Below are 25,958 nucleotides of genomic sequence, written 5' to 3'. Positions count from 1 at the left end.
TAAACCATAATTTTACCTTATTATTTTGCTCCCATACTGTCTGAGATGAAAGTGGAGCTACAGAGTTATTATCTAAAGGCTGGAATAATCTCAGGGTAATGCTGCCGAACAACGGGCTCAATATAGACAAAAAATGCTAAACTATTTCTCTACTATTCCATGTACGTATACAGTACAGTGTGTGGGCTCACCTAAAGCTGGGTCAGCACAGTCTTTGTACTGCTCAGGTGTGCAAACTGTGGAGGTCCCTGTTTGGAATAACATCAAAATAAAAATACACATTTAATATAAAAAATGAAATATGGGGACACAATTGTGGTCAGGTCAGTCTGACTGCACATCCTACCCGGCATGTGGACCATCCTGCAGTTGCAGTTCTCCAGCAGGTACCGGGTTTCACAGTCAATACGGCAGGCGGTGATGCTGTACGTGGAGAAGTATTCGGAGTCTATGGGAGTCGACTTGCAATCTCCCCAAGGCGGAGGGAGGTACTGAAGCTGAAAGAGCGAACAGCACGTTTCCCCTCAGTATATACGCACAAAGGATGACAACGAATAACACAATCCAAGCTCAGTACAGCCCAAATACAAAAAAAGAGGACAACAAGCTGACGGAAAATCCAGCAAAGAATGCAATAGAACTTAATATAAAACAAAAAAAATACAAAAAGATATTCAAATGAAACGGTGCACTGACAAAGTATTGGCACAAACTGTTCAGTCAGAACAACATTATTGCTCGTGTATAGCAGCAAGCAGACAGCATGCAGAACGTTACTGATGCAGGTCTAGTCCCCGGTAGGAAGCAGAGTACCATGGGAATAGAGGCAGGCTTAATAGAAATCTGTAAAATATGTAGTTTCAGACAGGACACCACAATCAATGGACACATTTTTTTTACAATCCTGAGAATGAAACTCAGAACAATAGACAGTTTACGCTTTTCAAATGAACAATTAAAATGAATTTAATAGACATAATACAGAGATGACAATCTTATTGTGTCGTATCATATTCAATAAAAGTATCTCCTAGTGAATCAACTTCTCTTTTAAAGCTAACTACAGTGCTTTTACTGTTGATTAACTATTTATTCTTTCTGGTCTACACCCATGAGAGTTTATTATCATACTACCCTGAATGCAAAGGCTGGTGAGTTTAACAGTGGATTGAAACTATACAGTGTACAGTCCGTATGCAGTCTCATTAGAGATAAAACTCTCATTAAAAAGGTGAAATGCAGGTCAGTACATTTATGAGTAACTCTGGGAATATTAAGTGAGTCCACTAATGAGGAATACTTAAGAACCTTTAAGGTTGTGGTTCACTCTTAATATTAAACCCATGGTGCATCTGTTTAGAGCTCCCTTTAACGTTTTAAAGAACTCTATTTTAGGAAAACTGAACAGTGACATTTAATCACATAAAAGACTCTCAGTCCCCTTTAAAAGTCTTGTTTGGAGCAATTCATGGTGATGAAGGCCGACTACACGATTTAATGGCAAAAATGCACCAATTATTTATGAAGGGCACCCATGCTTGCTTGGGCATATGAGCAAATATTCCTGATTACAGTGGCAGCGAGCCAGCGATCAAAGCCAGCGGCTTCTCCCTGACAAACTTCACAGACAAATGATGCTGCTATTGTCCCATTAAAGTTCACTGTAATTCCCAATCATCTCCACCAGCTCTAACCAGGCTAACTCTGAAGATCTAACGGTCGTTTAGTCAAGAGACAGAGATCGAGCACAATTCACTGAGGAGGTGGACTTAAAGTGGCAAACATGATTAAGCCCTTATTGGATTCCATTTCTAGACCACAGGCGCTTAGAACTGGAGTTACGCCGCAGATAAAACACTAGTGCAATATAAATGCTAGACTTCACACTGGTGCCATGGTCCCCATGGGTAATAAAAAAATAAAATCAAATGAATCATATTGCCTGGTCCCTCCAAACGACATTAAAAAGCAGTCAAGTGGATCGAACCAATGACACGTATAGGAAATGTTAAGAGTCTCAACTGTACATGACAGTGAAAGGGTAGAGCCAAACAAGAGCTCTGATGAAGATACAGACTCCGACGAATGGCTGAAAGCTGGAATGAAACACATCAGCTGCTCTGTGTTGATCTATTAAACAGAGAAGACAATGGCAACACGGAGGGACTGCAGATGTGGTCGCTTCAGCCATACAGAGGGGGGGGGGGGGGGGGGGGGGGCAGATGGATCCATTCCTTGGGGGAAGGGGGTGCAGCAGATGAAAATATGAAAATTGATGGTGGGTGTGTAGCTATTTAACAATACAGTATTTATTGTATTTACTCATTTGTTCATTTATTGATTTTTCCATTGGCATGCAGCAAGCCCAGACAGTCATACGCTACCCTCTGATGTTGGGTGGAAACGAACGTTTGGAAGCCGGGGGCGACCCCGAAGCCCAGCTGGTGGAGGAAAGGAGGCTCTGACTGAGTGTGAAGCTGCACCTTTATGCCGGCCTCATAGGAAGTCTCATCTAGGGCGAGGGGTGAGGGAACACAGCCCACAATCATTACCAAAATAACAGAGGAGCAACAGCAAGACAAGGGACAGAAAATGGTCCACCACCCCGAAAAGCCTGTTGTCAAAAATAGCAAGAGAGCAGCTACAGCGAACCGGTGGCGTCTGCATTGTTGGTGCACCGGTGGTTTGTCATTCAGCCATTCTCGTCTTACCTCCACTCAAGCATGTGTGAAGTCACAGTTCGGACACAACCATGACACACTTCTAGTTCAAAAGTTGTTGGGTCAGTCCTCATGGCTGTCTTGGCTCACAAATCACGGCCTAATATTAAAAATTAAATCCATTGCTTTGACTGAAGTTTCACGCAGCTGTCTGCTATTACACCGAGAGCAGTGTCACTGTATCTGTACAGGAGACCGAGTGAAATTACTACAGGGCCAGACTTTAATGACAGCCTAATTAATTATGCGCTTCTTCTAGGCTGTAAACATGTCTCTCAGCCGTCACTGGGGCGGGCGCGCGTGTCACGATTATAAATGACAATTCGTGCACTTTTGCTTTCTGGAGGAAACTTTGCGACGGTGATTAACAGATCAGATTCACAATCTCGGAGATGACTGAATGATGATGCACTTGGAGCATTTTGCAGCATTTGTACAGAGAGAAATAGGAAGAGAAAAAGACACGCATTAAATATGATGAAAAAAATAAAATTTGTCATCTTTGTGGTGTCCAAGTGTCTGTTACATGAGACCAAAAACACCTTGCCTCAAACATCCCATGTTATTCTGCTCAAAGGAGGGTGAAGATTTTTATTTGATCATTTATCTCCTGCTCTCATGCTCAGGAGCAGACCAAGACCATTAACTTTAGGAGCAAAATCATTTACATTGGGCTTGATTGATTCTTAAGGTAATGAATTAGATTTAAAGCTGAGGTGTACATTTCTTCAATACTTGACTGGGACAGGTTATGTGGTAGTAATTTTAATAAGCCTGCAGCACAACACCAAAAATACACGTGACCTCAAAGGTAATCGTTGCAAAAACCCACATCACGGCTGTATTTTTTTTCTAGAATCACAGTGACGGTTTTTGCTGTTTGACTGAGGATATTTTCGTATTCTGTCACTGCTTCCTTTTGAAAACCAAAGACCGCTGTCTGTGGGCTATTCTAGTGCGGACGAAAGAGACACAACTTAAATGTCGTCTTGGCAACATCACATAACTGCTATACAGTGTCATCAGATTTGAATAGGAAATCCATGTGAGCTCAGCATTAAGACCGATGCTGATCAATTCAGGCTCTACTATAGTTATAATTTTTCCTCCGTCCCTGGCGGTAGTGAAGGGACGGATGAGGAATGAGAGATAATTTTTTTACAGGCAATAAACTTGCCACAGGCCCTTTTCTTCTTCCCTTGATATTGTGTGCCAAACCACTCATTTTTCCTGTGCCCCCAGATCATTATACATTTTAAAATATGTCTTCAAAATAGCCGTGGGTGGTCTTTGTTGTCTGGGTGCATATTAAAAAGTGCTGGTGGATTTGCAAACTAAGCTCACATGACGGCAGGTGCACCAGGCTTCTTTTGATTAGTTGATCAAAAACATGAAGATCATTTTATTATCTTTCAGTTATTTAAAAATTATAATTATAATTAATTACATGAGATTGTTAATTCCATCAAAAACTTCAAATTAGGCTGAGTTTGTTTTAATCAGAGTTAATGTTTTGATCACTGAAGTCTGCTGACCATGGTTGTGTGAAACCGTTTAGTCTTTCGCTGCCTTCTCTTTGAATGTGCCACTAGAGATAACTTTCACAGCTTTCAAATAGCTGCATTCATATTTTCATACGTTCCCTTCGCCCAGACTAAAGGTATTGAAGACTCAATATGAATAATTAAACAAACACTCTGCCAGATATATTGCAGGTGGAAGTTATTTGGCCCTGATAAGCACAGTACGCTTGTATGCTTGCATCCAATCATTACTTGGCTCTGCCCTATCAATGTTCCTTGGCTTGCTATAATTCGTGAGTTTCATTGATTGCACCCAGATTCCGCCGATGTTTATTTAACACTGCACATTTGCTACACAAGATTAATCACAGATCTGATTTTGCTCCCGGGCTCTGTGACACAGAGGTAAACGGGCAGTGGCTGAGGAAGATTCGGGGACAAACACAAAATGAAGCAGAGCAAAAAAAAAAAAAAAAGGTTGAGGTTGCAGGGGAGGAGGCTGAACATTAGGTACCAGTTGTTGTTGACATGACACAAAAGTTTGAAAACCAGGGGCCACACCAAATCCCAGTTGGTCAATGAAGGGCGGCTCATCCTGGCTGTGGATCTGAACCTTGATGCCTGCTTCGTAGGAGGTCTCATCTGTGGATACAGCACGCCAGAAAAGGTAACAAAATGGTGCGGTTGCCTATGGAAACCCGCTTTATGGCTCTTTATCTCTCCACTAGCAGTTACGTTGACTCATATGCGGAGATTTTCTGCACCCAACGCTAAAAGCTAATATGAGAGAAATACTCGCAATGTTAATGTGCTACAACAATATTTAACAGGTTTACATCAAAAGATGAAAAAGTTACGTTTGTGAACGAATGGTACAGTCATGTTGTTGTCCTAAAAATATGTTTTAGGCCTGATGCTGGGTTTTAGATTAGCTAAACTAATAAAGACAATATGATATCAAATATAAAAGTATATCCCTTCTGTGTTGTGTAAAAGAATGGAAAGATTTAGCAGCAAGACCTAAGCAATCTTGGGCTTTTCTTTATGCCTCCACATCGGCAACAGCTGTGGCTGGAGGCATTATGTGTTTTGGTTGTCCATCTGCCTTGTTCTCATGAACCCAATAATTCAGGCATTCCTTGAGGGAATTTCTTCAAATTTAGCACAAACTTTCACTTGGACTTGAGGGCGAACTGATTTCGAATTTGGTGGTCAAAGGTCGAAGTCACTGTGACCACACATCTGTCCCATTTTGTGCATTTAATATCTGAGTAACGTCTGATGCCTCATTCATTATATCAGATGCAAACATCCACTTGGACTCAAGGATGAACTGACAATAATCTGGTGGTCAAGGGACAAAGGGTCAAAACATTTTTGGCTATAACCATATTTTCATACAACTTGACTGGTTGGCAGAGGTTTACAACTGTGAGGCGTCAATTCCAGTTTTCCGTATGAAGTGACACATCTACATACTATAGAGATTACAAAGGACTAGAGGAATAGTTGGAATTTCCAGGGTAACCAAACCAAATTTCCACACAAAAGTTATACAAGGGAAAATGTGAGAATGGTGGTAAGAGCTGCACTGACCTGTCTCTCCCCAAACAGGGAGGTATTCATCCTGCTGAATATCCAACATGATCTCCAGGCCGTTTCCCGTGCCGCCTTTTAACGTAGTCAACAAAGGGTTGCCGTCCAACCCGGAGTTGAAAGTGTAGCATTTTCCGTAGCGTGTGTAAATCTGTGGAGAGAAAAAAAAAGCACCGAATAATTGTGACTGTGCGGGGCAGGTAATCATTGCAGCGGTCTTGGGATTGTTGGAGAAATTACAGTAGTACCAGCTATAAACAGGCACCTGGCTCTGATTTGAGGAATTATTAAGTGCTCCATGGCAGCGGCAGCAGCTATCAATCTTTACCCAATTTCACTCCAGATTTCCCCTGAGTAATTTAGAGTGAATGTACTATTTTGCTGTCATTAAAGTGGAAACATCGGAGGTTGGAGCTAAATTGGGTTTGGGAAATACTTGACTGACAAACATCTGCGGAGACCAAACCTGTGCCAGTAAAGCTCATTGGCACTTAACAATTGATGTGCAGTCACTATGTGTTGGTTTTGCTCACATCAAACATCTTTCTTGATTGAATTACTCCAACTTGAGTAATTTATTTCCAGCTTTTACTTCTGCACTCGGTTAATGGATTCACACATCTTTAAAATTTTATGGTTTTCCCTGTGATTGGAAAATTATCCATCCTTCTCTGCCAAACAAGTAAAAATAAATCTGTATTATGATTAGAAATGTTGACATTTCAAACTGAACTCAGTTTACAGTTTAAAAGAAGACTACATAATTCTGAATAAAGGTTGAGGGGCCGAGTAAATTAAAGAATACTTAAACAACATAATATATATGAACATATATACATTCATTTTTTGTAAACATTCAGAATTGGGTGTTCAGTTGCTCATAAATTCATATTGACATGACCTTCAATTTGCTTCATTTAGCCATACATTTGAGCCATACTTCTTTTGAGAGGTTTCTACACATTAATTTGACTCCACCTGTAGTAAATAAAATTTTCCAAACTTTTGCTTTCACCTTGTCATTATGGAGTATTTAATGTAGATTGATGAGGGGGAAAAAAACTTATTTAAACCCTTTTAAAAATAAGTATGCAACAGCAAAACCTAACAGGGAATACTTTACACTCTATACTGAAGCACCCACACAAAAATGTGTGGCTGCAGAGATGATGTGTTTTTTTCTTTTTCAACACAATATAAAGAAAAAGAATCTATCTGATAGCAAATTCTTTTCCAGTATCCAGTGTGGTGAGATTGTAGCCTGCTGGCAAAAACTCAGGCAGCATGGCAATGGCAAGCCTGATCTCTTGAGATCAGAGTCAGTGTTCCATGTCCAGACTCAGACAGACTTACGTGCAGCTCAGACAGAGGACGGAGCTTTGGCCCTTTTCCCCTGTTGGCAATATAATGAGGTCTGAAAAGTAGACAGTGCAAAACCATCTAACTGGTCACCATTTTTTTTTTAAGATTCACATTTAAGGTTAGATAAAACAGGAGCTTTTATTCAGTCACGACACAGCCACATATGATGTTGCTTAAGATGAAAACACACAACTCAGTTTAAATCTCGATTATGAGCCCCATCTGGCCACGGAGGCTGATTTTAAGGAGCGTGCAGGCTCCGCGCTCGTCTCAGTCCAGTTAAAGCTGTCACAGTTACATGTTTAAATTTTTTACGAATGGAATCTAGATTAATCTAAACTGGACGCTCAAATCTGCCATGGGTTACAAGCATGTTCCCCAAATTATTATTTTCACTGCTGTAGGATTTAATTTTCACTGTGCGTGCATGCTTCTCACTGCAGACGCCATTTAGTTTTTGTGAATATTTTCCGATGGCGTTAGAAGCTGCCAGTGACATACGTCTGGTGTCTTAAACTCTATTACCATTTTTTAAAGAAAGAACGTCTACTCTATATGCCCTCCAGATGTTTTATTAGAGAGGCTAAAATTTTAATTTTGAATGATTTATGATCTTTGAATTATTAATGATCTAATTTCTCTTCTTTAATATTGTTGTCACGGTGGATAAACCTCGCAACTCAAGACCTCGCCCCATGGAATATAGCTGAATGAGAAACTTCAAAATGTTGTAAAGCAGAGAATTATTGAAGATGACATTGATTTTCCACCACGGCATGATGGTGACACTGAGTTAGTTTCCTTCTTTGACTTTTTGACGACACCAAGCTTAAAAATTCAAAAGCTGTCATGTCGGAGAGACAAAAACAGGACAGACTTGTTTGTGGCTTCGAAACATCAACACCTTAAAACATGCTGAGAGAATGCCTGCTGGAGGGAGCATCGTCAAATGCTTGCATGAATTATTAATACTCCTTGTGAACAAGATTCACATCCACACCTGACAAACACCATCTTTCTTTCTGTACATACAGTGCTGAAGTTTTTGTAGGTGCACGTTTCCCCACGAAACCTGCACTCCAGCAGCATGTCCTCCAGCTGGTGTCCGAGGCGTCCCATCATTTCAGTGGTGTTGGTGCGGTAATCAGGGGGCGGGGTGTAGCTGCTGAAGTCCAGCAGGCTCAGGAGACCCTGTTTGTGGCTGTCTTTAAGAATGGACAGGCTCCTCTCCATCACCGTGTGGTTAGGATACATCAGGTCCATCCAGTAGCCGCTATGATACAGGTCTCCCTTGGTCAGCATGGACGCACGGAAAACATTTTTGTTGCAGAAAGTTACAGCTGGGAAGGACATGTTGTGAGCCCACACCATGTTGATCTTGGTGATAGCAGGGTAGGACATCAGGTAGAGGATTCGATTCCAGGACCAGGTGGCGAAGAGACTGAGACAAAGAAAGAAGGCCATGATCCAGATGACACGTTGCGGTTTCGACTTGTCCGGAGAGAAGATGAACTTCAAACCGTGGATCTTTGTCCTCATTATAAAACCCTGCGTGGTCTCTTTCCATGTTGGTTTCAGTGAGCTGGACTCATTGTTTTGGACAGTTGTTTCCTGGGCATCTTTTTCCTCGTGCGGCCCCAGGGCGATTGATTCAGATGTGGGTGCTTTGACCATAATTGCCTGAGGCAGGTGCTTCTTTAGCAAACGCAGTCTCTTAGTAGCCCCCCTCTAAGAGCCCCCAAATTTACACACACTGGCTTTCTCCACAATCATCTCCAGGTTTATTCAACAGAAATTCCAGGTAGCAGGAAAGTCCAAAATATGCAGCTGTCCCACTGTTCAGGCTTGAAAAGGTATAAACAAAGGAAGTTTGCTCCTTGAGGGAGGTACAATTGATTTACATAATGATTCCTTTATGAGGAAAACCAGCTGAATCACTCCATTAACAAAAACCATCAAGCGCAACCATCACCAGTCCTTCATCAACACATAAATGGACGTGAAAATTGCAGATGTAAGCGACGGCTTCACTCCCGGAGGCAATCACTTTGAAAATCCGGTGAGGCTTACCCCTGTTGCTCAGATCTTTCACTCCTCCATCTCCCTCGCCAGTGCCAGACAATACTTGCAGATTTCGCTGGTTTCCCTCTTTGTTCAGTAGCTGCCCCGAAATCCAACTCCTCCCTTTTTCCACAGATTTAAGAGATGCTTTTTAGTCTGTTGACTTGCAGCCTGCAGAAAGGAATATCAAGCTTGATGCCCCCCTACACACTCTCTCTACAGTCGAAAGGAGAATGAGGTGGAGCCAGTGGATGAAATTGTTTTCCTCTGGTGATGAAGTAGACCTCCAATGGTATAGAGAGGCAGGGGAAGGTATCAATCAAAGTAGAAATAATTTTGATAGAGAAACTGTGCAACCTGGAAAACGGATGAAGTCTGAAATTATTTAATGTTGAATCTGCAGTTCGGTCATGGATCAATTTATATCTATATAATTGATAACGGAGGGGAGCACCTACTGTAGTCGGAGAGAAACACAGCCATGTCCCTTTCAAAATGTGTTAGAAATAGCCTTTATAGAACATTTTCTGCTTCTTCTTTTCTGCTGGTTTCTAATAGGACTCCAGAATTGCAGTGTAGTGAGGGCTGACATCCTGCCACATGCAGATGTGGCACCGGTTGATATTACAGGTGCTTTGCTCCATTTATGTGAAGCTATCAGAGGATTCGGCTTGGCAGAAATGTCTGCTTCGTACCGAGACTATTTTTCTAAATTATTATGTTAGCTGGAGTCTTTCCAGTTAGTAATGTGAATATTGGCCGGCTTACCCGATCACAGCTGTGAGGATATATGATGGTAGAAACATTTTTATCAAAAATGGAAGAAAAAAAACAAAACTGTACTACAGAATTAGACAATAATAAGTGGATATGACCCATTAAAATACATAACAGAAAATGGTGGACACGACTTGTAGAGATGGAGACCTAATTTAGCCGACTGGAACGATGCAGAAATGTTGCCAACGGGCGTTTCATTGTCCCCAATTTCATCATAAAAGCTACAGTCATGAAGATTAGAAGGAGTAAAGTTTGACTGTAAAGGAACAGTTTTGTTCTTTTGATTTGTTGTTTGCGTGCCGAGAGCGAGATCACAAGGTGGATAATAGACCAGAAGCAAGGGGGGAAACGGTCAACATGGCTCTGCACTGTGCCAAGAAATATTTCCAGCATTTCATTCCCCCTTTATTTTTCAACATCAATATACCTTAATTTGGTATGGATGAAACAAACTAGCTATAACTATTTTGATCAGTGAACATTAGAGGTAGAGGAGGGGAACGGCCAGCCCAGCTGTTTCCCTCTCTCCAGGCTTTATGGGCTTTTAAACTGACCTAGTAGTCTCTAGATTCATACTTAAAGTGCAGACATGAAAGTGTTATCATTTTTCTCATTTAAAGCTGCTGTCGGTAGGATTGAAAGAAAGTGTCGACATGGTGTCAGAATTCAAAACCCAACGACTCCTGCTCCCTCCCCCTCCCCATCCGCTGCTCTTCGGTTCCTCCTCCACAGCTCCTCCCAGCCCGCCGTGCTCGCGCACGCTACCATGGCAACCGATGACGAATGAAGCTTACACGGACTACTGTCCACATTGATAGACTATAAGACGTCGTTGCCTCACGTGGTATTACCTGTGACTCTTTGTGAAAACAACATCGTCAGTGTTTTTGAACGAAGCTGACCGTAGATCAGTTTGTATTAGCTCGTTAACGTACCTAGCGTTGGCTAGCACGTTAGCTTCTGCACCGTTACATGTTACACCGCGGGCACGGTGGATTCTGGCACGTGGCATTAAAGGCAGTAGCGGGAGCTGAGTGACCCCGAGTCTGTCACAGACGACCCGTCTCACATATTACTACCAGCACATAGCGACAGTTTCGGCAAATGTGAAAAAAAGTTATTTTTGCAAATCCTACCGACATGCGCTTTAAACCATCATTTAAATTGAATTTGGCTGCATTTATTTTTTTTTGCTCTTTTTCACACGAGGAAAAAAAGCTTTTTCGCCTCAGACTTCTGCGGTCTAATGGCCATCACGCCCACTTTGAAATGTCAAATATCATCACTGATTTATCCGTGATGCCTTTTTCATTGAGATGTAATGTCTTATTAAATCACTGTGCTGTAGCTTAAATGCCAAGTTTTGATCACACTGGAAAAAATATGCCTTCCTTCAATCAAAAGCACTGATACGCGATACTGTGAGTAAAGAGGAGTGTGCAGAGGAGGGAGGATGCCTGTGATTACTGCAGGCCATTATAACCTGCTGTGACAGGCGTGTGGTAATCACACATGAGCCCCACACACTGTCATTCAGTACCCGAGGATAAATATTATAAAAATGTAACCGATTGTTTTTTTCTCTCCATTCAGTGGAATCACCCAAAATGCCAAACTGTACACTTGGTATGATTCAGCACTGGGAGTCTCCTTTGTCCTACCAGCTCCATTTGTTGTTTGAGTAAAACATAATCTAATATTAAGATTATTTCAAAACATTCAAATTCATTTCCAGCCAATTTACTTCGAGCCAGAAATGACTCACTCATAACAAAGATGGGGAGTAACACCGTGTTCGCTGTGTTCAAAGGTTAACAGTCTGATAACATTTAATGAATGTCTAAATGCTGAAAAATAAAGAGAAGCCAAGGTAACAGCTTCAGTAGTGTGGTAATAGTTATATTCCCTTTGTGCACATTCAGGGCTTTCCGGCAGCAAAACAACTAAATTAATTGCCTGAATACAGCCCCCCAACATCTACTGTATCATGTCTATACAAGATGCTTATTTTTTTTCCCCTGGCTTCCTTTATAGCCTTATGTTTGAGCCTCTTTTTTATCTTATAAAAAGCCGGATAGGGTTTTTAATTGTAGAATTATAGATACTTGTTAGGACAGAAAGTGAACAACAGGCTCGGACCAAATAACAAAGCAAAACAAAGAGAGGAAAGTTACTAATGCATGAGTGGCAGGCAAGCAAATAACTCCAACAATACCACCTAATCAGAGTTGGCTAACTGGTTTCTTAACTTATTGATCAGCTGCATTGATTTCCTCCATTCTGGGTTTCTCTGGAAATATGTCAAAAGATATGAGGCGCATTTAACTGGCGAGTTAATTGCCTGAGCTCATTTGTCCTATACAAGCCCAGCGGAGGCATTGTGGTCGGACGGCTTTCCTGGTCTCTGAATTATCCCTCGTCAGCACTTTGAACCAAAGCGCAGTTTCATTACTCGCAGCTCCAAGGGGTTACACACTGGCACGGCATGAGCATCACCATTCGTCTTTCTAACGTGTGCTTTCTTTAGCAGCAGCTCTTCACCCATTGACTCTTAGCCTTTCACTGGTGCAGTGGTGCATTCAGGCACAAGTATATGTGTCTGTTTGTAAGCACGTAATTTCTTTTTTTATTTTGGACCCAATTCATTACTTAAATCAATTTACTTAACAGAATAAGAGATGCACATTGAACTTTAATTTAATATAAAGTAAAATATTCAGAGCTACTTTATATTCACCAAAGTGCTGTATTGCTATTTTAAAAGAGGCAATGTACTCAATTATTAATAATAATAATAATACTAACAATAATAATAATAACAAAATGCATTAACTACTGCCACTTGGGGGCAGTGCAACTAGCTGCAGACATTGCAACACTGAGATATCGTCAACTTCTAAAGTTTATATTGCTAACATGTAAGGTTCCCAAATTACAAGACGCAACATCAGCATTCATTTGGTGTTTTTGGCCACTTGGGGAATGAATATTCAACTTATAAACTCTCTGACAAGCTGAGGGAAACTGGGGATTATTCTCTTTTGGGTTTTTCAACTATTTTCACATCCCACAAGATAGTTTTCTCCATTGTCAATATTAAATATTGGAGTACTTGAATGAAGTCTTTAAAATTGTTTTCAGCAGAATCATGTGCTGGGGCTCAGGTGAAATAACAAAGCAGTGAACTGCAAACATGAATTCTGTATATTTCCCCTGCACCTGTGGTATTAGTGAGACAACAGAGAACGTAGGAGAAGGTCTGATTAAATACACTTTAGGAAATTGGGAAAAAACAAAGTTTTCTAATCTGGTGCAACACTCTGCAATCGTTTTTTTTTTGCACAGCACTTTATGATATGGCTTAAACTTTTCTCTGACTAACTTGTTAAATCTGTGTTTATTTGTTAGATCAATTCACAAAATCATTAATTTAATCAAAAAATATCTACTCTGACACAATGCTGCATTCACTTGAGAATAATATAGCGCTTGAGGCAAAAGTAAATTATTTTTTTCTTCTCTATAAAATTGCTAACGTCCTTTTCGGAAAAAAAAAATTCTACACACTGCCATTGTTATCTTCCTATGAACGCAAACACTTTGTTTCGGAATTCAATCATGCACTGTAATTAGAGGATCATGGTGTAATAAAATTGATCATATTAAATACAGAGCGGCTGATGGAAAATAAAAGGTTTTTTTTTAACATTTGGGAATACTTTCGACCCCCTGACTGACAGGGAATGAGACTAACCCTCCTCTTTTATGTCAAAGCTGAGTTGAGCCCCAAAGGTCTCATTAGAGGAGGAGAAGAGTTTTAACAGAGAAAATGGAAGAGCTCCTTCAAGGCCCAGTGAGAATGTTCAGCCCCAAACGAAAATCCTGGCAGCAATTAGATGCACATCAGAAACAGACCCAGCAGAGACAGGGCAGAGACAAAGACGAAAAAATAAATTATATTAAAATAAAATCCATTTCCAACACATTTCCAACATTAAGGTCCAGTTACTGTAGAGCTGTACTGAATATCACTTTAACATTTACAATGTTGCAAAAATTCCCTGTTTCCACCTTTTGGAGACTATTTGTTGGCTTTCTTAGTATTCTATTATATATATCATCATATATGCATAATATGATGAATATCTTTGACTTTTGGATAAAACTGGGGCATCGTTTCACAAGATTTTACATGTTTTATATCTAAATAGCAAACAGATTAATACTGTATTAATTAATACATATTAAATATTAATACATTATATATTTACTATTACATTAATCAAATACATGTGTGTTAATGAACGCTCAGAACATGAAGATACATTAACATGAACATATTGAACATATAACGGCAGCTGACGGTTATTTTCGTTATTAATTAATCTGCCACTTACTGTCTTTGTTTTCTCTATAAAATGACAACAAATAGATAATAATTGCCCATCATTGTTTTGAAGAGCCATGGGAAGCATCTTCAAATTCCTTGTTTTATTAGTACATCACTTATAGATGCCAAAGATATGCAGTTTAACAAAATGTCCGACAGAGTAAACGCAAACCCTCACACATTGAGCTGGAATCAGAGAATATTTGGCATATTTGCTTGGATGAAATATTGAAAACAACGGGAAGTAATTTCTGTAAACTGACTTACTGATTAATCAACTAATCGCTGCAAGATGAAAAATCGTTTTTTTCTGGCTTTATACTTTATACTATCATTGGTAGTAATTGTGAGTGTAATTCATACGATTGATCTATTCCGTTATTTAGATTATTTTTTTTAATGAAGAGACCAAATGGGCAAGCCAGCAAAAATACATAAAACTATTTAAAGATAAAAATGTATATATTTTATATATAATATTTGAAACTTGAATAAATAGGTGATTTGTTATTTCTTTTTTAAATAAATACTCAATACATCAAGATTTCTCAACTGTGAGTTCAGGATTCCTCGCAGTCACTTGATATGCAGCATGTTACACTTGGATTCACATGAAAACTTTACAACCGGAGTTCCTGAGAATTGCCAGACCTAAAAGTCAAGGCCAGAAAGAGGCTGGGGAGACTCACAGACTGGAAGAAACCAAAACATTTGCAATGGGGTCTGTCACTCTGGTGGACGGGCAGCTTCTTTAGCAGAGGGAGACATCTTGTGGCCTGCCTCTAAATGAAACTAACCTCTTACTGCCTTGGAAAAAAAACACACAAAAAACAGCACAGCCACTCTGTATGCTGCCCGAGTAATGCAAGGGACGCAAGAATGGATTTTTAGCTAAGAGAGGCTTATACTATGAGAAAAAAAAACCCATACAAAATTCATCAAAAAGAAAAACATATTGGCATGTAAGAAAATGTAAAAAAAAAAAAATGAAACAAGCCCAGAGCTGTTTTGGAGGAGAGTGCCTTCAGTATATGCTTCATTGGTCATAAAACTATTTTATTTCCTAAGAAAGGAATGTATTGTTAAGTCGCCGCAGCATGTTGTTCAGGTTCAGATATATGGAAAAGGCAGGACAGGAAGGAGTGAGATCTACAGTAGTTGTAAACATCTCTGACCCTGCATGTGCTGTATATCCCCCCTGGCAGACCAGATGGAGGGTAGATGTGGTCTGTATCAATAAAAAAGATGCCGCTGGCTACACCTGCCGTCTCTCTGCACTGTTCCAATTCAGACAGAATCCAACTTAAAAAACATAAGTGCGCTGTCACTCAAGCTTTCAGTCTGCAGCCTGCAGTCACACTTTGATAAAGTCACTTCTTAAATTTCCTCACCGGTACTTTTTCATTTGCAAGGATAATCTTTTTTTTTTTTTTTGTGCATGTTCTCATCTTGTTTGCTCAGCTGGAGGCGTTTGAATCCATTCTGCATGCTTGCCCAGAAATTAAGCAAAGTAAGCACTTGCCACAAGCCCAAAAGTGCCATGAAGAAAAAGTTTTGAATACAGGGTTTTTCCACCGTCAGGTAAACAGATTAATTCAAATCGTATCCTTAAATATCCATTTGGCTTGATTTTTAACACTTGGAAAAATGGATTGTATCATCACTCAAATGTACGTGACGTCGAAGGAAATCTCAGTTTACTGGACGGGAGAGAGCGATACAATACTTGCTCTTATTGGCTGGGAGAGCAGAACATAGATCCCAGAGGGCATTAGTTGAAACAAAAGCTAAAAATGGGCTTGACAGGCAACAGAAGATCCAAAAGAACATGTGATATGAAACCACAAGTCATTTTTGCACCATCATCATCATCAGCTAATGTATTAAAATCTAGATATTAACAGGTTGAAAACATGCTTTGGTTCGGACGGCATGCCAGAAAGCTGGTGATCAACAACATAATGGCTATTGGTTTTGGACAGAGCCACACTTGTGTCTCCACCTAACAAGCTAATTCTCTTAAGAGGTTCTGTCAAGTGGCACCTCCAATTCCTGCCTTTGGCAGTATTTGCTCCACGAAGTGCAAGTCAGCGTAAAGCATCCCTGCGCAGCGTCCATGTTATGAAATCCTTTACTACTCCTCTTCAGCGCCATTGATCGAACTGCCAATACTGCACTTACAGTAACATTGGCTCCCACACTGGCCTTTACTGACACTGAGTAATGGAACAAACACATTAAGTATTTGCTATTTTGGCCTGTCATCCACGCTCCCTGCCTCAGATTTGTTTATTTCATTGTTTGCGCTGTGGACCTTTATTTCATCTCTCCCCTCCCGCTTCAGGCTCGAGGCAGCTCTGTAATTTTGTGCTCCTTCACACACCTCTTCCCTTCATCTCTCCTAATGCTTCCAGTTGTGCATCGCGGCGCTGGCTCGGCTCCAAAGCAGGCTGAATCACAATGATGGTGTGTCAGTCCCCAGCCGAGTCCCAGTCCCACCTCAATCTGAGCACAGCCTCCTTTTCCTCTCTCTTTTATTTCCACTTACTCTTGGTTCTCTCCTTCAACTCCTTTTCTCGCTTTCCGTCCACTCTATCTTTCTTGTATAAGCTACTGTCTGCTACTGTTTTATTCCCCGTGTCTCACACACTTGTCTATTTTCTGCCTCTGTCTGCAGCGAGACTCAGTGTTCCTGAACAGGCCTGACACTCAATCCTGACATCTGCTTCCTTTGCTCACCTCCTCTCTGTGCTCGCCAAAGCCAACTCCAGCCTCCAGACTATACTGCATTGGAAGTATGACACCACCTCCTGGTTCTGGTTTGGAAGACCCTGAACACCCCACTGAACGCCAGAGACAAGCCATAATGGCATGTTAATGTAATATTAACAAGGCTCCAGGTTAAGTTTCGACACAAGATGAGACCTTAACTGGAAGTTTGATCACAACACATGATATCAACAGTAAATGGATAAACGTGCTGGGATCAAGTTGCCGCACTGACACTGACTCACTGAAGCACTGAGCCGGTGATCGATTGAAATGATATTGCACCAACTGCAGCATGCATCCTGCATACGCACTGACAAATGATTTATTTGGTCAGAGCCCATCTCGCAGGTTTAATCCACAGCAGTTGAGTCTGGCTGTGTTGGGTAGCTTACGCTTCGAGTGTTAATGAGGCAATCAATCACACACCGGTTTACAAACAGTGTGTATGGCAACAAGCCGGAGGATTATTATTATTATTTAATTCCGATAGTGAAATAAAGCCTCCATGCACTAAGAAGGCTATAAGGCCAATCAGCTGTGTTGAAATCCGAAATGTTTTCTTTAATACAATGTCGAGTTACATACACAATCTGACACAAAAATATGACATGTTTAACACACGCAGAAAGACATTTGGAAGATCTCTTCTTAGCACTCCTCACTCACAGATTGATACAGGGACATTCAAGGCGGATCATTCTGTATATATTTATAGCACAGGCAAAAAAAAATTCCTGCATCTACCATCTGCCAAACTTTTAATATCTGAGACTCGTTCTCTCCTCCAGTGAGTTACAGCATCCTCTTCCCCCCCCCAAAATATTTCATTACTTTATGCAGGGGGGAATAATTGCACTTGGGGCCGCTGATATTTTCCTCTCTTCTCTCTCAGAACCACTGCACCCACATCCACCTCGTTAGTTGAAACATCTGGGCTTTCCTGTCACTGCAGGCACGCTGAGTTTCTCCAGCCGTTTCTTTGTCTGACTTTGACACAAACATGCACATAGTGTGGGAAGGACACACACACACACGTATGTATTAAAACACAACAAGGACGGCTCATGGAGGGAAGAAAACATACTGGTTTAATTATTCTAATGTTCTGCTGAAGCTAAATGTACCAGTGGAGGCATTTGAAAGATTTCATGAAAACATATTTTGTCCCATTTTTCCACATTCAGGGAACTAATTGTTAGATGTTGTCTAGCCCTTGGGTGAGTCATCCATGCAGGGATGTTGCTGAAGTATATAATGGGTAATCACAAATCCATCACATCTCGACTCCTGAGAGAGGACCTGTCTCCGAGCCTCCCACAGTAAGATCAGCAGGCCGAAGAGGGGGGATTCAGGCAGCTCCATGAATCTTTAATCAGTCCCCTCTATACTTAGGGCCCCAGAGCATCTCCAGTTTCTGACATTTAGCTGAAATCTGCCCTTTGTGCTTGGGGATGTGAGAGAGCCAAGGTCACCTGACTGACCACAGTGATATCAAAATCTGCCTTTAAACGCTAACATTCTCCTTTTTGGTTTTTGGGCTGAGTCAAATCCAATGCACCACTTTCATGTACAAGTTTGTAGCTGTTCTTGTAGCACATGTCAGTTTTGGTGTAGGTTGAACTATTCTCTCACACAAAGGAATATTACTGCCACTATGGAACTACTAAGTAATTAATAGAAAACATTTGCCTCAGTTTCACTGCTGCTGGTTTTCAAAGAAATTGTGCAGCATGACAAGCCCATCTTGGTGCTCAGCTTTCATCATTCAAATCAATGGCCCATTTCATCGAAATACAATCCTTCCCCTGTCTCTGCAGCAGGGCGATTAAGTTCCATTTTCGAATTCTGCTGACATGATTTTAACTCTTTGGTAGATGCCTGAAAATTGAGGGGTGAATGTGGATTTAGCAAAAATTAAAACTGAGAGTTAAGAAAGCAATGAAATGAAAAATATGAGACTTTTGTAATTGTGACATTGTGTTTTTCAGACAAACCACCACAACATTTGGCGCCACTGGAGATTATCATTCTTCTGGGGTATTTGCAAAGAAAAACAATACTGTATTATAAACTCTACTGGTCTTGAAAACAGCATATGCTTGCTTCATAATGCATGATGTCAGGAGAGATTTGCTGAACCATATGGCACCTCAGTATTTTGCACATTTCTGAGGACATTTTTAAGGAGGTAACCCATTATTTCATCAAGGAAAATGACAATTAATAGCCATCACAAAATGAAGAATTGGAAATAGTATACATATTGCCATGACCGTAAAAGGAAATATTTTTGCTAAACTGCCATAGCTCTTGTAAACAGCTTTGCTTTATTAGTATTCCTCAGAATTTCTCTTTCTTTCTTACACCCCCATACCTGTTGTTTTCCCTAGAGCTACTTAATCTTTCCTCAAACATGATATTTATTATTCAAATAATGGATTACAGGACCATTACTGAAGAAACAATTAAGAAATGACAACACAATTGTTATGTCTCTTCCCAAATGATAATCGATGTGCATGTGTTTATCTAATCATGACAATACTCAGTTTCTTTGCTGTGATGTTTCCTGGCATTCATTAATATTAACCGACTCATATTTAATTTTACTGAGCATTCAAATTTATATGATATGGACATTCCTTTAATTTGATACATAGTTTTGGATCTATTAAGATAGGACTTCTTCATTCTCTCACTGAAGCACACCAACTAGGGATCAGTGTTTTCCTATAATGCTTCAAATGTAGTTTACACAGACTTAATCCGAGGCTCGAACCACAGAAGGAACCATACTCACCGTAGTAAAGTTCTCTGGACCGCAGTCTTTGCCTCTATATTTGCAGTCAAGCAGCATTTCATCAATGTTGTGGCTAGTCCTCTGCACAAACTCAAGCATGTTGAAGGTCTTGCTAGGGAAAAACTTGCTGTTGTCTGTGGGCTGCCCTAAAGCAGCTAAGAAGTCGTCAAAGTCACCCTGCTCCACACCCAGAAGACCGGCCATCCAGAAAATGTCGTCCCTATTGATCTGTGACTTTCGAAAGCTGTTGTAGTTGCAAAGGGTGATGGCCGGGAAGAACATGGAGGGACTGTCCATTTCATCCAGGATGGTGACATGGGGGTATTGGTAATACTCAATAACACGGTCGGCCACTTGGTAGAGGAAGAAGGAAAGGGAGGAGCTGAATGCGGCAGCCCAAAGCAGCCGTCGGAGAGTTACTCCACCGGGCAGGAAGATGTGGCTCAGGCCGTGTAGGGTACAGTTAGCCCCAAACACGGTGATGTCTGATGGCGGGCGTGGTGCCTCCTCCTCTGGGGCTCCCATTTTCTCCAAAAACTTTCCAAGTTAAGCTCTGTGATTGTTGGCTGTGTTCCTGCCGCAGTGACGACCTGCTGACTACAAAAGGTTCACCCAAACTGAATGTTCAAGGGAGGCTGGACGAGACAGGGTCTAGTTTCCCCTTCCTATCCGAGGGAGGGGAATGGGTTGGATATCTGGAGCTTGGAAGTAGCAGTGGACTGTTACGTCAACCAATCATCATTGAGCTCTTAGAGGGCACATTGAATGCAAGAGATCCAGTTTCATTTTGGAAGTAAGACCTGATCCCAGTGGGTAGCGGTGCATGGATCAGAGAGGGATACATCAGAGAAGCAAAGATGAAAACTGCAGCATATTCAATTCAGTGACCTCTAACGTAACCAACTTGTTTATATTTTGTAACATTAGGTTATCCAGGGTAGATTTCTAGGCACTCTTCAGTGTTATTGTGTGAACAACAATGTCGTATGTAAGTCCAACTTGAAGGACTTCAATCGAAAGGATTCAATGCTATTTAATGGGTGAAAAAACCCAATCAAAATCCAATGGAGACTTCAAAAATATGTGGTCAGGCACTTAAAACGAGACAGATCCCAGTTTGCATTTATCAGAGACAAAATGTCAGAAATTCCCAATTAGTATCACATTTAGTAACATCAGCACACAAAAAGTGAGAGCTGCAATGTACAGCAACAGTAATCTATTGTTAATCACTGAGAATCTACTCCGGGGAATGGCTTAGTGCTTTCCTTAATGAAACCTTAACGGATGTTGTAGTGTAAGGCCAGAATATTACTCATTCATGGTTCCCATTTAGCTTATTGCAACTGGTGATTCGAACGGGGCACACTTTGTTGTCACAGACAGAAACAGACATCATTTTTAGACTACCACCCTCCTTTACCTGCAGCAAGAGTTAAGCATGTGTTCTCCATAAGAGATTTAGATTTAGTTCTAGTTGACTCACCTATAGCTGATCCCTTAAGTTTGGCGCAAACACCACCTTGCTGCAGCCTCCCTATCATGTGTTTCGCAACAGCATCAATTATTAATGCATTCTCCTGCATACATTTCAACTCATGGACAGCGGTGTGTATTTGCAGACTGCAGGCATGAGGTTATTTCAGTCCATCCTGATGAGCATCTGTCCCGACTGAGATTGATATGCACCGTTCATTTAAAATGGAGTTAATAAGTTGACTGATGCTTGGAGCGGAGCAAAGAGCAGTCACACCACTAATCATCAGGACTGATTCTAATATAGCTGCTTAATCCAACCTCTCCTGTTTGTCTCAGCATCATCATACGCCGCTTCCCCTTACCGTAACCCTTTTTTCATCCTCAAATCTCCCTCTGTCCTTTCCCTCTTTAATTCAGTCCATTCAGTCGTTTGCATACCTCTCTCAGCTCTACTTCCTTCACTTACTGCCCGGGGCTCAAGTAAGTGTGTTTTATTGATGGCTGATTTCCTTGGCCTGTGTTGTGTTGCATGTGTGATATTTGATCCTTAAGCCACTTTAAGTCAAAATAAAGGAGTCAGTGTACTTTCAGAGGTATTGATATGCACCTCATTGCATCCAAAAGTCAAGATATTGTATATGTATATCTTTAACCTGCATTCACTAATGTTTTGGCTACTCGAGTGAAGCACAACCACCTGTAAACACAAATTATGACATATTGACACCTTTAACAATTTGTATGTGGAACGTGTTGGTAGACGTGTTCCCATCAAGACATGTTAGAAACATTAGCATTTGTTTGGAGTCCTGTTTCCATCAAGCTGGTATTGACTTCCTTGTTAGTTCTGCTCAGGCCCTAATCTACTCTTGAGGGAAACTGTTGGTTCTTTAGCTGATAAATGCTACACTATGTTCACCAGCAAGTTGCAAGCAAGTCTGCACTTCAGTGCTGGGCAGGCAGAGTACAGGGCTTTTAATATGAGCTCTCTCACTGAAATCAGATGCATGCTGGAGCTGGAAACAACACTTCTTAGACCTGTACCAAAGCAGTAAATTTAGTCACTGGGCCCAGACAGTGAAGCCAATGCAGAAGTGTCTGGAACTTGTATTCTCTCGGGGGACTCCACTGGTTGCAAAATTAAGTCAGTTTTATAGACGTCTATGAGAAAATCCCCCTTCTTCTCACTTGATTTATTAAGTCAGCAAACATTTTTTCTGAGGAGTTTATGTCTCAATCTCTGTTTCAAGTCTTCTTCAATACAGCATGATGTTCATTTTGTAAAGGATGGTCCCATTATAGTCAAATGGATAATAAAACACAGAATGCATTGGGGCATGGATACAGCGTGAGCAAGTACCATCCAAATAAAATAAAGTTGGTGGTTTAATGCGGAAATAATAGGAATGTTAAAAAATGCAATATGCAAAGATTTTAATAAATCTGTCACTCAATCCACCACAAAAATGTGTTTCTTCTTTGGCTGACATCCTACTTTCCCCAAATGACATTATTCTCGAATAGTAAACAGGATTTAAACTAAAATAATGAAACAGAACAGAAATCTGGCAGTGACTCTACAAGTCTCTGGTGGCTGGTGCTCTCCTGTTTGTTGTTGTGTGCTGGGGCAGCAGGTTTAGGTGAAGCTGACACCAACAGACTAAACAAACTGATCTGGAAGGCCAGTGATGTTGTTAGAAAGGAACTGGACTGACGGCAGGGTCAGAAAGGAGGATGCTGTCTAAGTTACAGGCCATCTTGGACAATGTCTCCCACTCGCTCCACAACGTGATGGCTAAGCGCAGGAGTCAATTATAGACTTACTGCACCAAGATTTGGTCCCCGGGATCAATAAAGTATTTCTGACTATCTTCAAGAACAAGTTCAGAAAAACACAAACCGTTTGCTTCAGTTGCATTGTACTTGAGCTGAACATTCAAAAACACAAATCTGACAAAAAAGTTGATGTTTGAGTTGTCTTTGTTCAATATAATAGAAACAATAGGGACTGAGAAAACAATGTAGACAGTGTCAAGTGAAAGAAAGAAACTGCACACAAGTTCTCAAGCAGAATGTTGAGCTTTAGACTTTGGCTTCTTTCATGCGGCAGTTTGCATGAGGCGTTGAGTGTTTCTTTTCACTCAAGTCTAAGTAAAAGTCTCTGTCACCTTCGGCGGAGTAAACTACAGTCAATGGGAAAGTGGTCAAAGTGTATTTCTGTAATCAACAGGTCCACATTGAGCAAAGTGCCAGCCACTACTCAATCAATACACTGTGGAGTTTAGGCAGCTGCCTTAAGTTAGGTGATGTGCTTCCTTAAGAAATAAGTAGCTCAGTACATCATGGCTTCACTGTGGCCTAAAAAGCCCTTCTTTCCCCTGAACTCTGAGAAGAAGCAACAGCTGCATTCACACGTGTAAAGATTACTGACATCTTCAGGGACTAAATGTTCTTTTTCATCATCCACGATGTATCCTGACAGTCAGGGTCAGTCTTTACTTTTACTTACTTACTTTACACAATTACAAGTGGCTACAATAATGTCACTTTCCTCACAATGTCCGTTGAAGGTCACTTAAATACAGACTGTAGAGGAAAACAAATTCAACCTGTCCCTCTTTGATTTCTAACTTCCTCTCCTCTGTCTTGACGCAACCATTAAGCCATGCATACAACTTGGCCTGCCCAGAGAGGTCAGAGGTCAAAAACGGAGCAGTGCCCATGCAGCTCTGAGGGATAAAGTGTCCTATACACACTTCAAGTCACAGAGACTGTTTCCCAACTCACAATCTCCTTTCATGTATTTCCAACATCAGACACAAAGAGCCAAGTTTGAAAGCGCTGAGCCAACACATTAGTTTAATGACACATTTAACATCAAAAGGCCTCACTGAGATAATGACGAACAAGTATGCAAATAAACTCATTAATAGTCGGGGACAGAGCAGGATGCTGATATTCATTTAAAGACGTTTTAAACCGCACATCCCAAACTCCTGATTGAAGTTTCAAGGTTCTCATTAATTTTTTTCAACCACCCAAAGGTCAATCCGAGGCAAAATAGTCATTGTAAGAATCAAAATTCATTTTGACCAAAGAAAGTCTCAACTAACTAGTGGATTCATCTTTCTTTGGACCTTTCAACCGCATAAAACTGAACAAACTGCATCTATGGAGAAAGACTCTAAGTAGAACCAAAACATTTAAAAACAGTGACATTTCAACAATAATCATTTCAATTTCCCAGTCCAAAAATCGAAAACTTTCCTCAAAAATAAAATAAACTTGACATTATCCATTTATGCAAAAATAAAAATAAACACATTTTAACTGCAGCACAGTATCTGCTGCTCTCCATCAACTACTCCACTTTCACTTCATAAAGGCAGATTTGAAATGCCAATAATCACAGTCCGGGACTTGCCTGAATGTAGATTGCAGCTGGTATCTCTAATAGCAAGCAGGAAATGGGCAACGACCAATGAGGAAATCCAATACTTCAGTATTGACCCAAACACATGAGAATCCCAAGATAGATCATGACAGTGAAGGGAAGATGCTATAGCGTTTGTTTGTTTTTTTGCATAGTATGCGTGCTTACTGTGGGTTCGCTTTAAACAGAGCATGGTCTATGACTTCTTGTGTCTTCTGTGCTTCATGGCAATGCAGGAATATATTTCCCCAATTTGATTGAATGCCTAATTCCATGCAGACAGTTATTCATCAGACACAAGCAGAGGACTTCATACAGCTGCCAAAGTAATCACACTGAATATGAAAGGCAGAAAAATTTCACTGTGGGTACTTCAAAGGACCTTTCAAAAATTAATTTCTGTCCATCCAAGACGGCAATTAGCTCTAAGCACGGTTAAGGGAAATAAAAGGTGACTCCCCCCCTCCCATCCATTTAAGAGAACAGTTTGGAAACAGCACTCTTGAGAAGAAAATCTTATCTATGACAGTCGCATATAGCCCGTGTCCTTGCCGACTGCAGACACCTTGACTGAAGTGGAAACTTTTCAGAATTATATAAGGCTGATTGTACAGGTTTGTCTTGGTGTCAGGGAACATTGCTGAAGCAAGTTTTCCATAAAGGAACCAATATCACATATGTCAATGTCAAATTATTGTATGTGTTCCAAAAAGCTCCAGGCTCTAATCTGTGTCGTCATTAGGAGACAAACCTCTCAGTCGGAGGAATGGGCCGAAACGATTTACGCCGTTCATTTGCTGGACACCATCTTCAATGTTCTGATCTTTGAAGATGGAACTCAAAAATGAAATGCCCCACCTCAAAATTCAATTAATGGCCTTAGCTAACGGTGCCTTGGATGATCTTTGACTTGTGATAATGACCACCTTTCTCCGGGGTCAGCCGGATATGAAAGACTCTTTTCTGTGTGTGCTGACTAAGTGGAATTTGTGCTGCACGTCTTAAGGGAGGTTTAACACCCAAAATCAATGTCGTTTCCATG

The 25,958-nt window shown here is 40.8% G+C and overlaps 1 protein-coding gene across 4 annotated transcripts in view; it reads right to left on the bottom strand.

Moving 5' to 3' along the window:
* Window positions 1-25,958, bottom strand: part of asic1c (acid-sensing (proton-gated) ion channel 1c) — a 75,947-nt gene that overhangs the window by 8,258 nt on the left and 41,731 nt on the right. For 2 of the 4 annotated variants that reach the window (XM_035633251.2, XM_035633253.2), the window contains exons 1-5: window positions 8,234-9,474; window positions 5,840-5,990; window positions 4,758-4,885; window positions 347-497; window positions 192-248 (exon numbers count right to left, since the gene is read on the bottom strand). In XM_035633251.2, the coding sequence (XP_035489144.1) occupies window positions 192-248; window positions 347-497; window positions 4,758-4,885; window positions 5,840-5,990; window positions 8,234-8,875 (1,129 nt within the window). In that variant the 5' untranslated portion in view covers window positions 8,876-9,474. Of the gene's footprint in view, window positions 1-191; window positions 249-346; window positions 498-4,757; window positions 4,886-5,839; window positions 5,991-8,233; window positions 9,475-20,004; window positions 20,605-25,958 lie in introns of those variants that run through there. The other 2 variants (XM_035633256.2, XM_035633254.2) reach the window with 2 other exon arrangements.

The sequence above is a fragment of the Scophthalmus maximus genome, chromosome 5 (assembly GCF_022379125.1).
Source record: "Scophthalmus maximus strain ysfricsl-2021 chromosome 5, ASM2237912v1, whole genome shotgun sequence".
In the NCBI taxonomy this organism is placed as follows: domain Eukaryota; kingdom Metazoa; phylum Chordata; class Actinopteri; order Pleuronectiformes; family Scophthalmidae; genus Scophthalmus; species Scophthalmus maximus.
The sequence above is the reverse complement of the archived record's forward strand: the minus strand, read 5'-3'. Positions and strand labels throughout refer to the sequence as shown.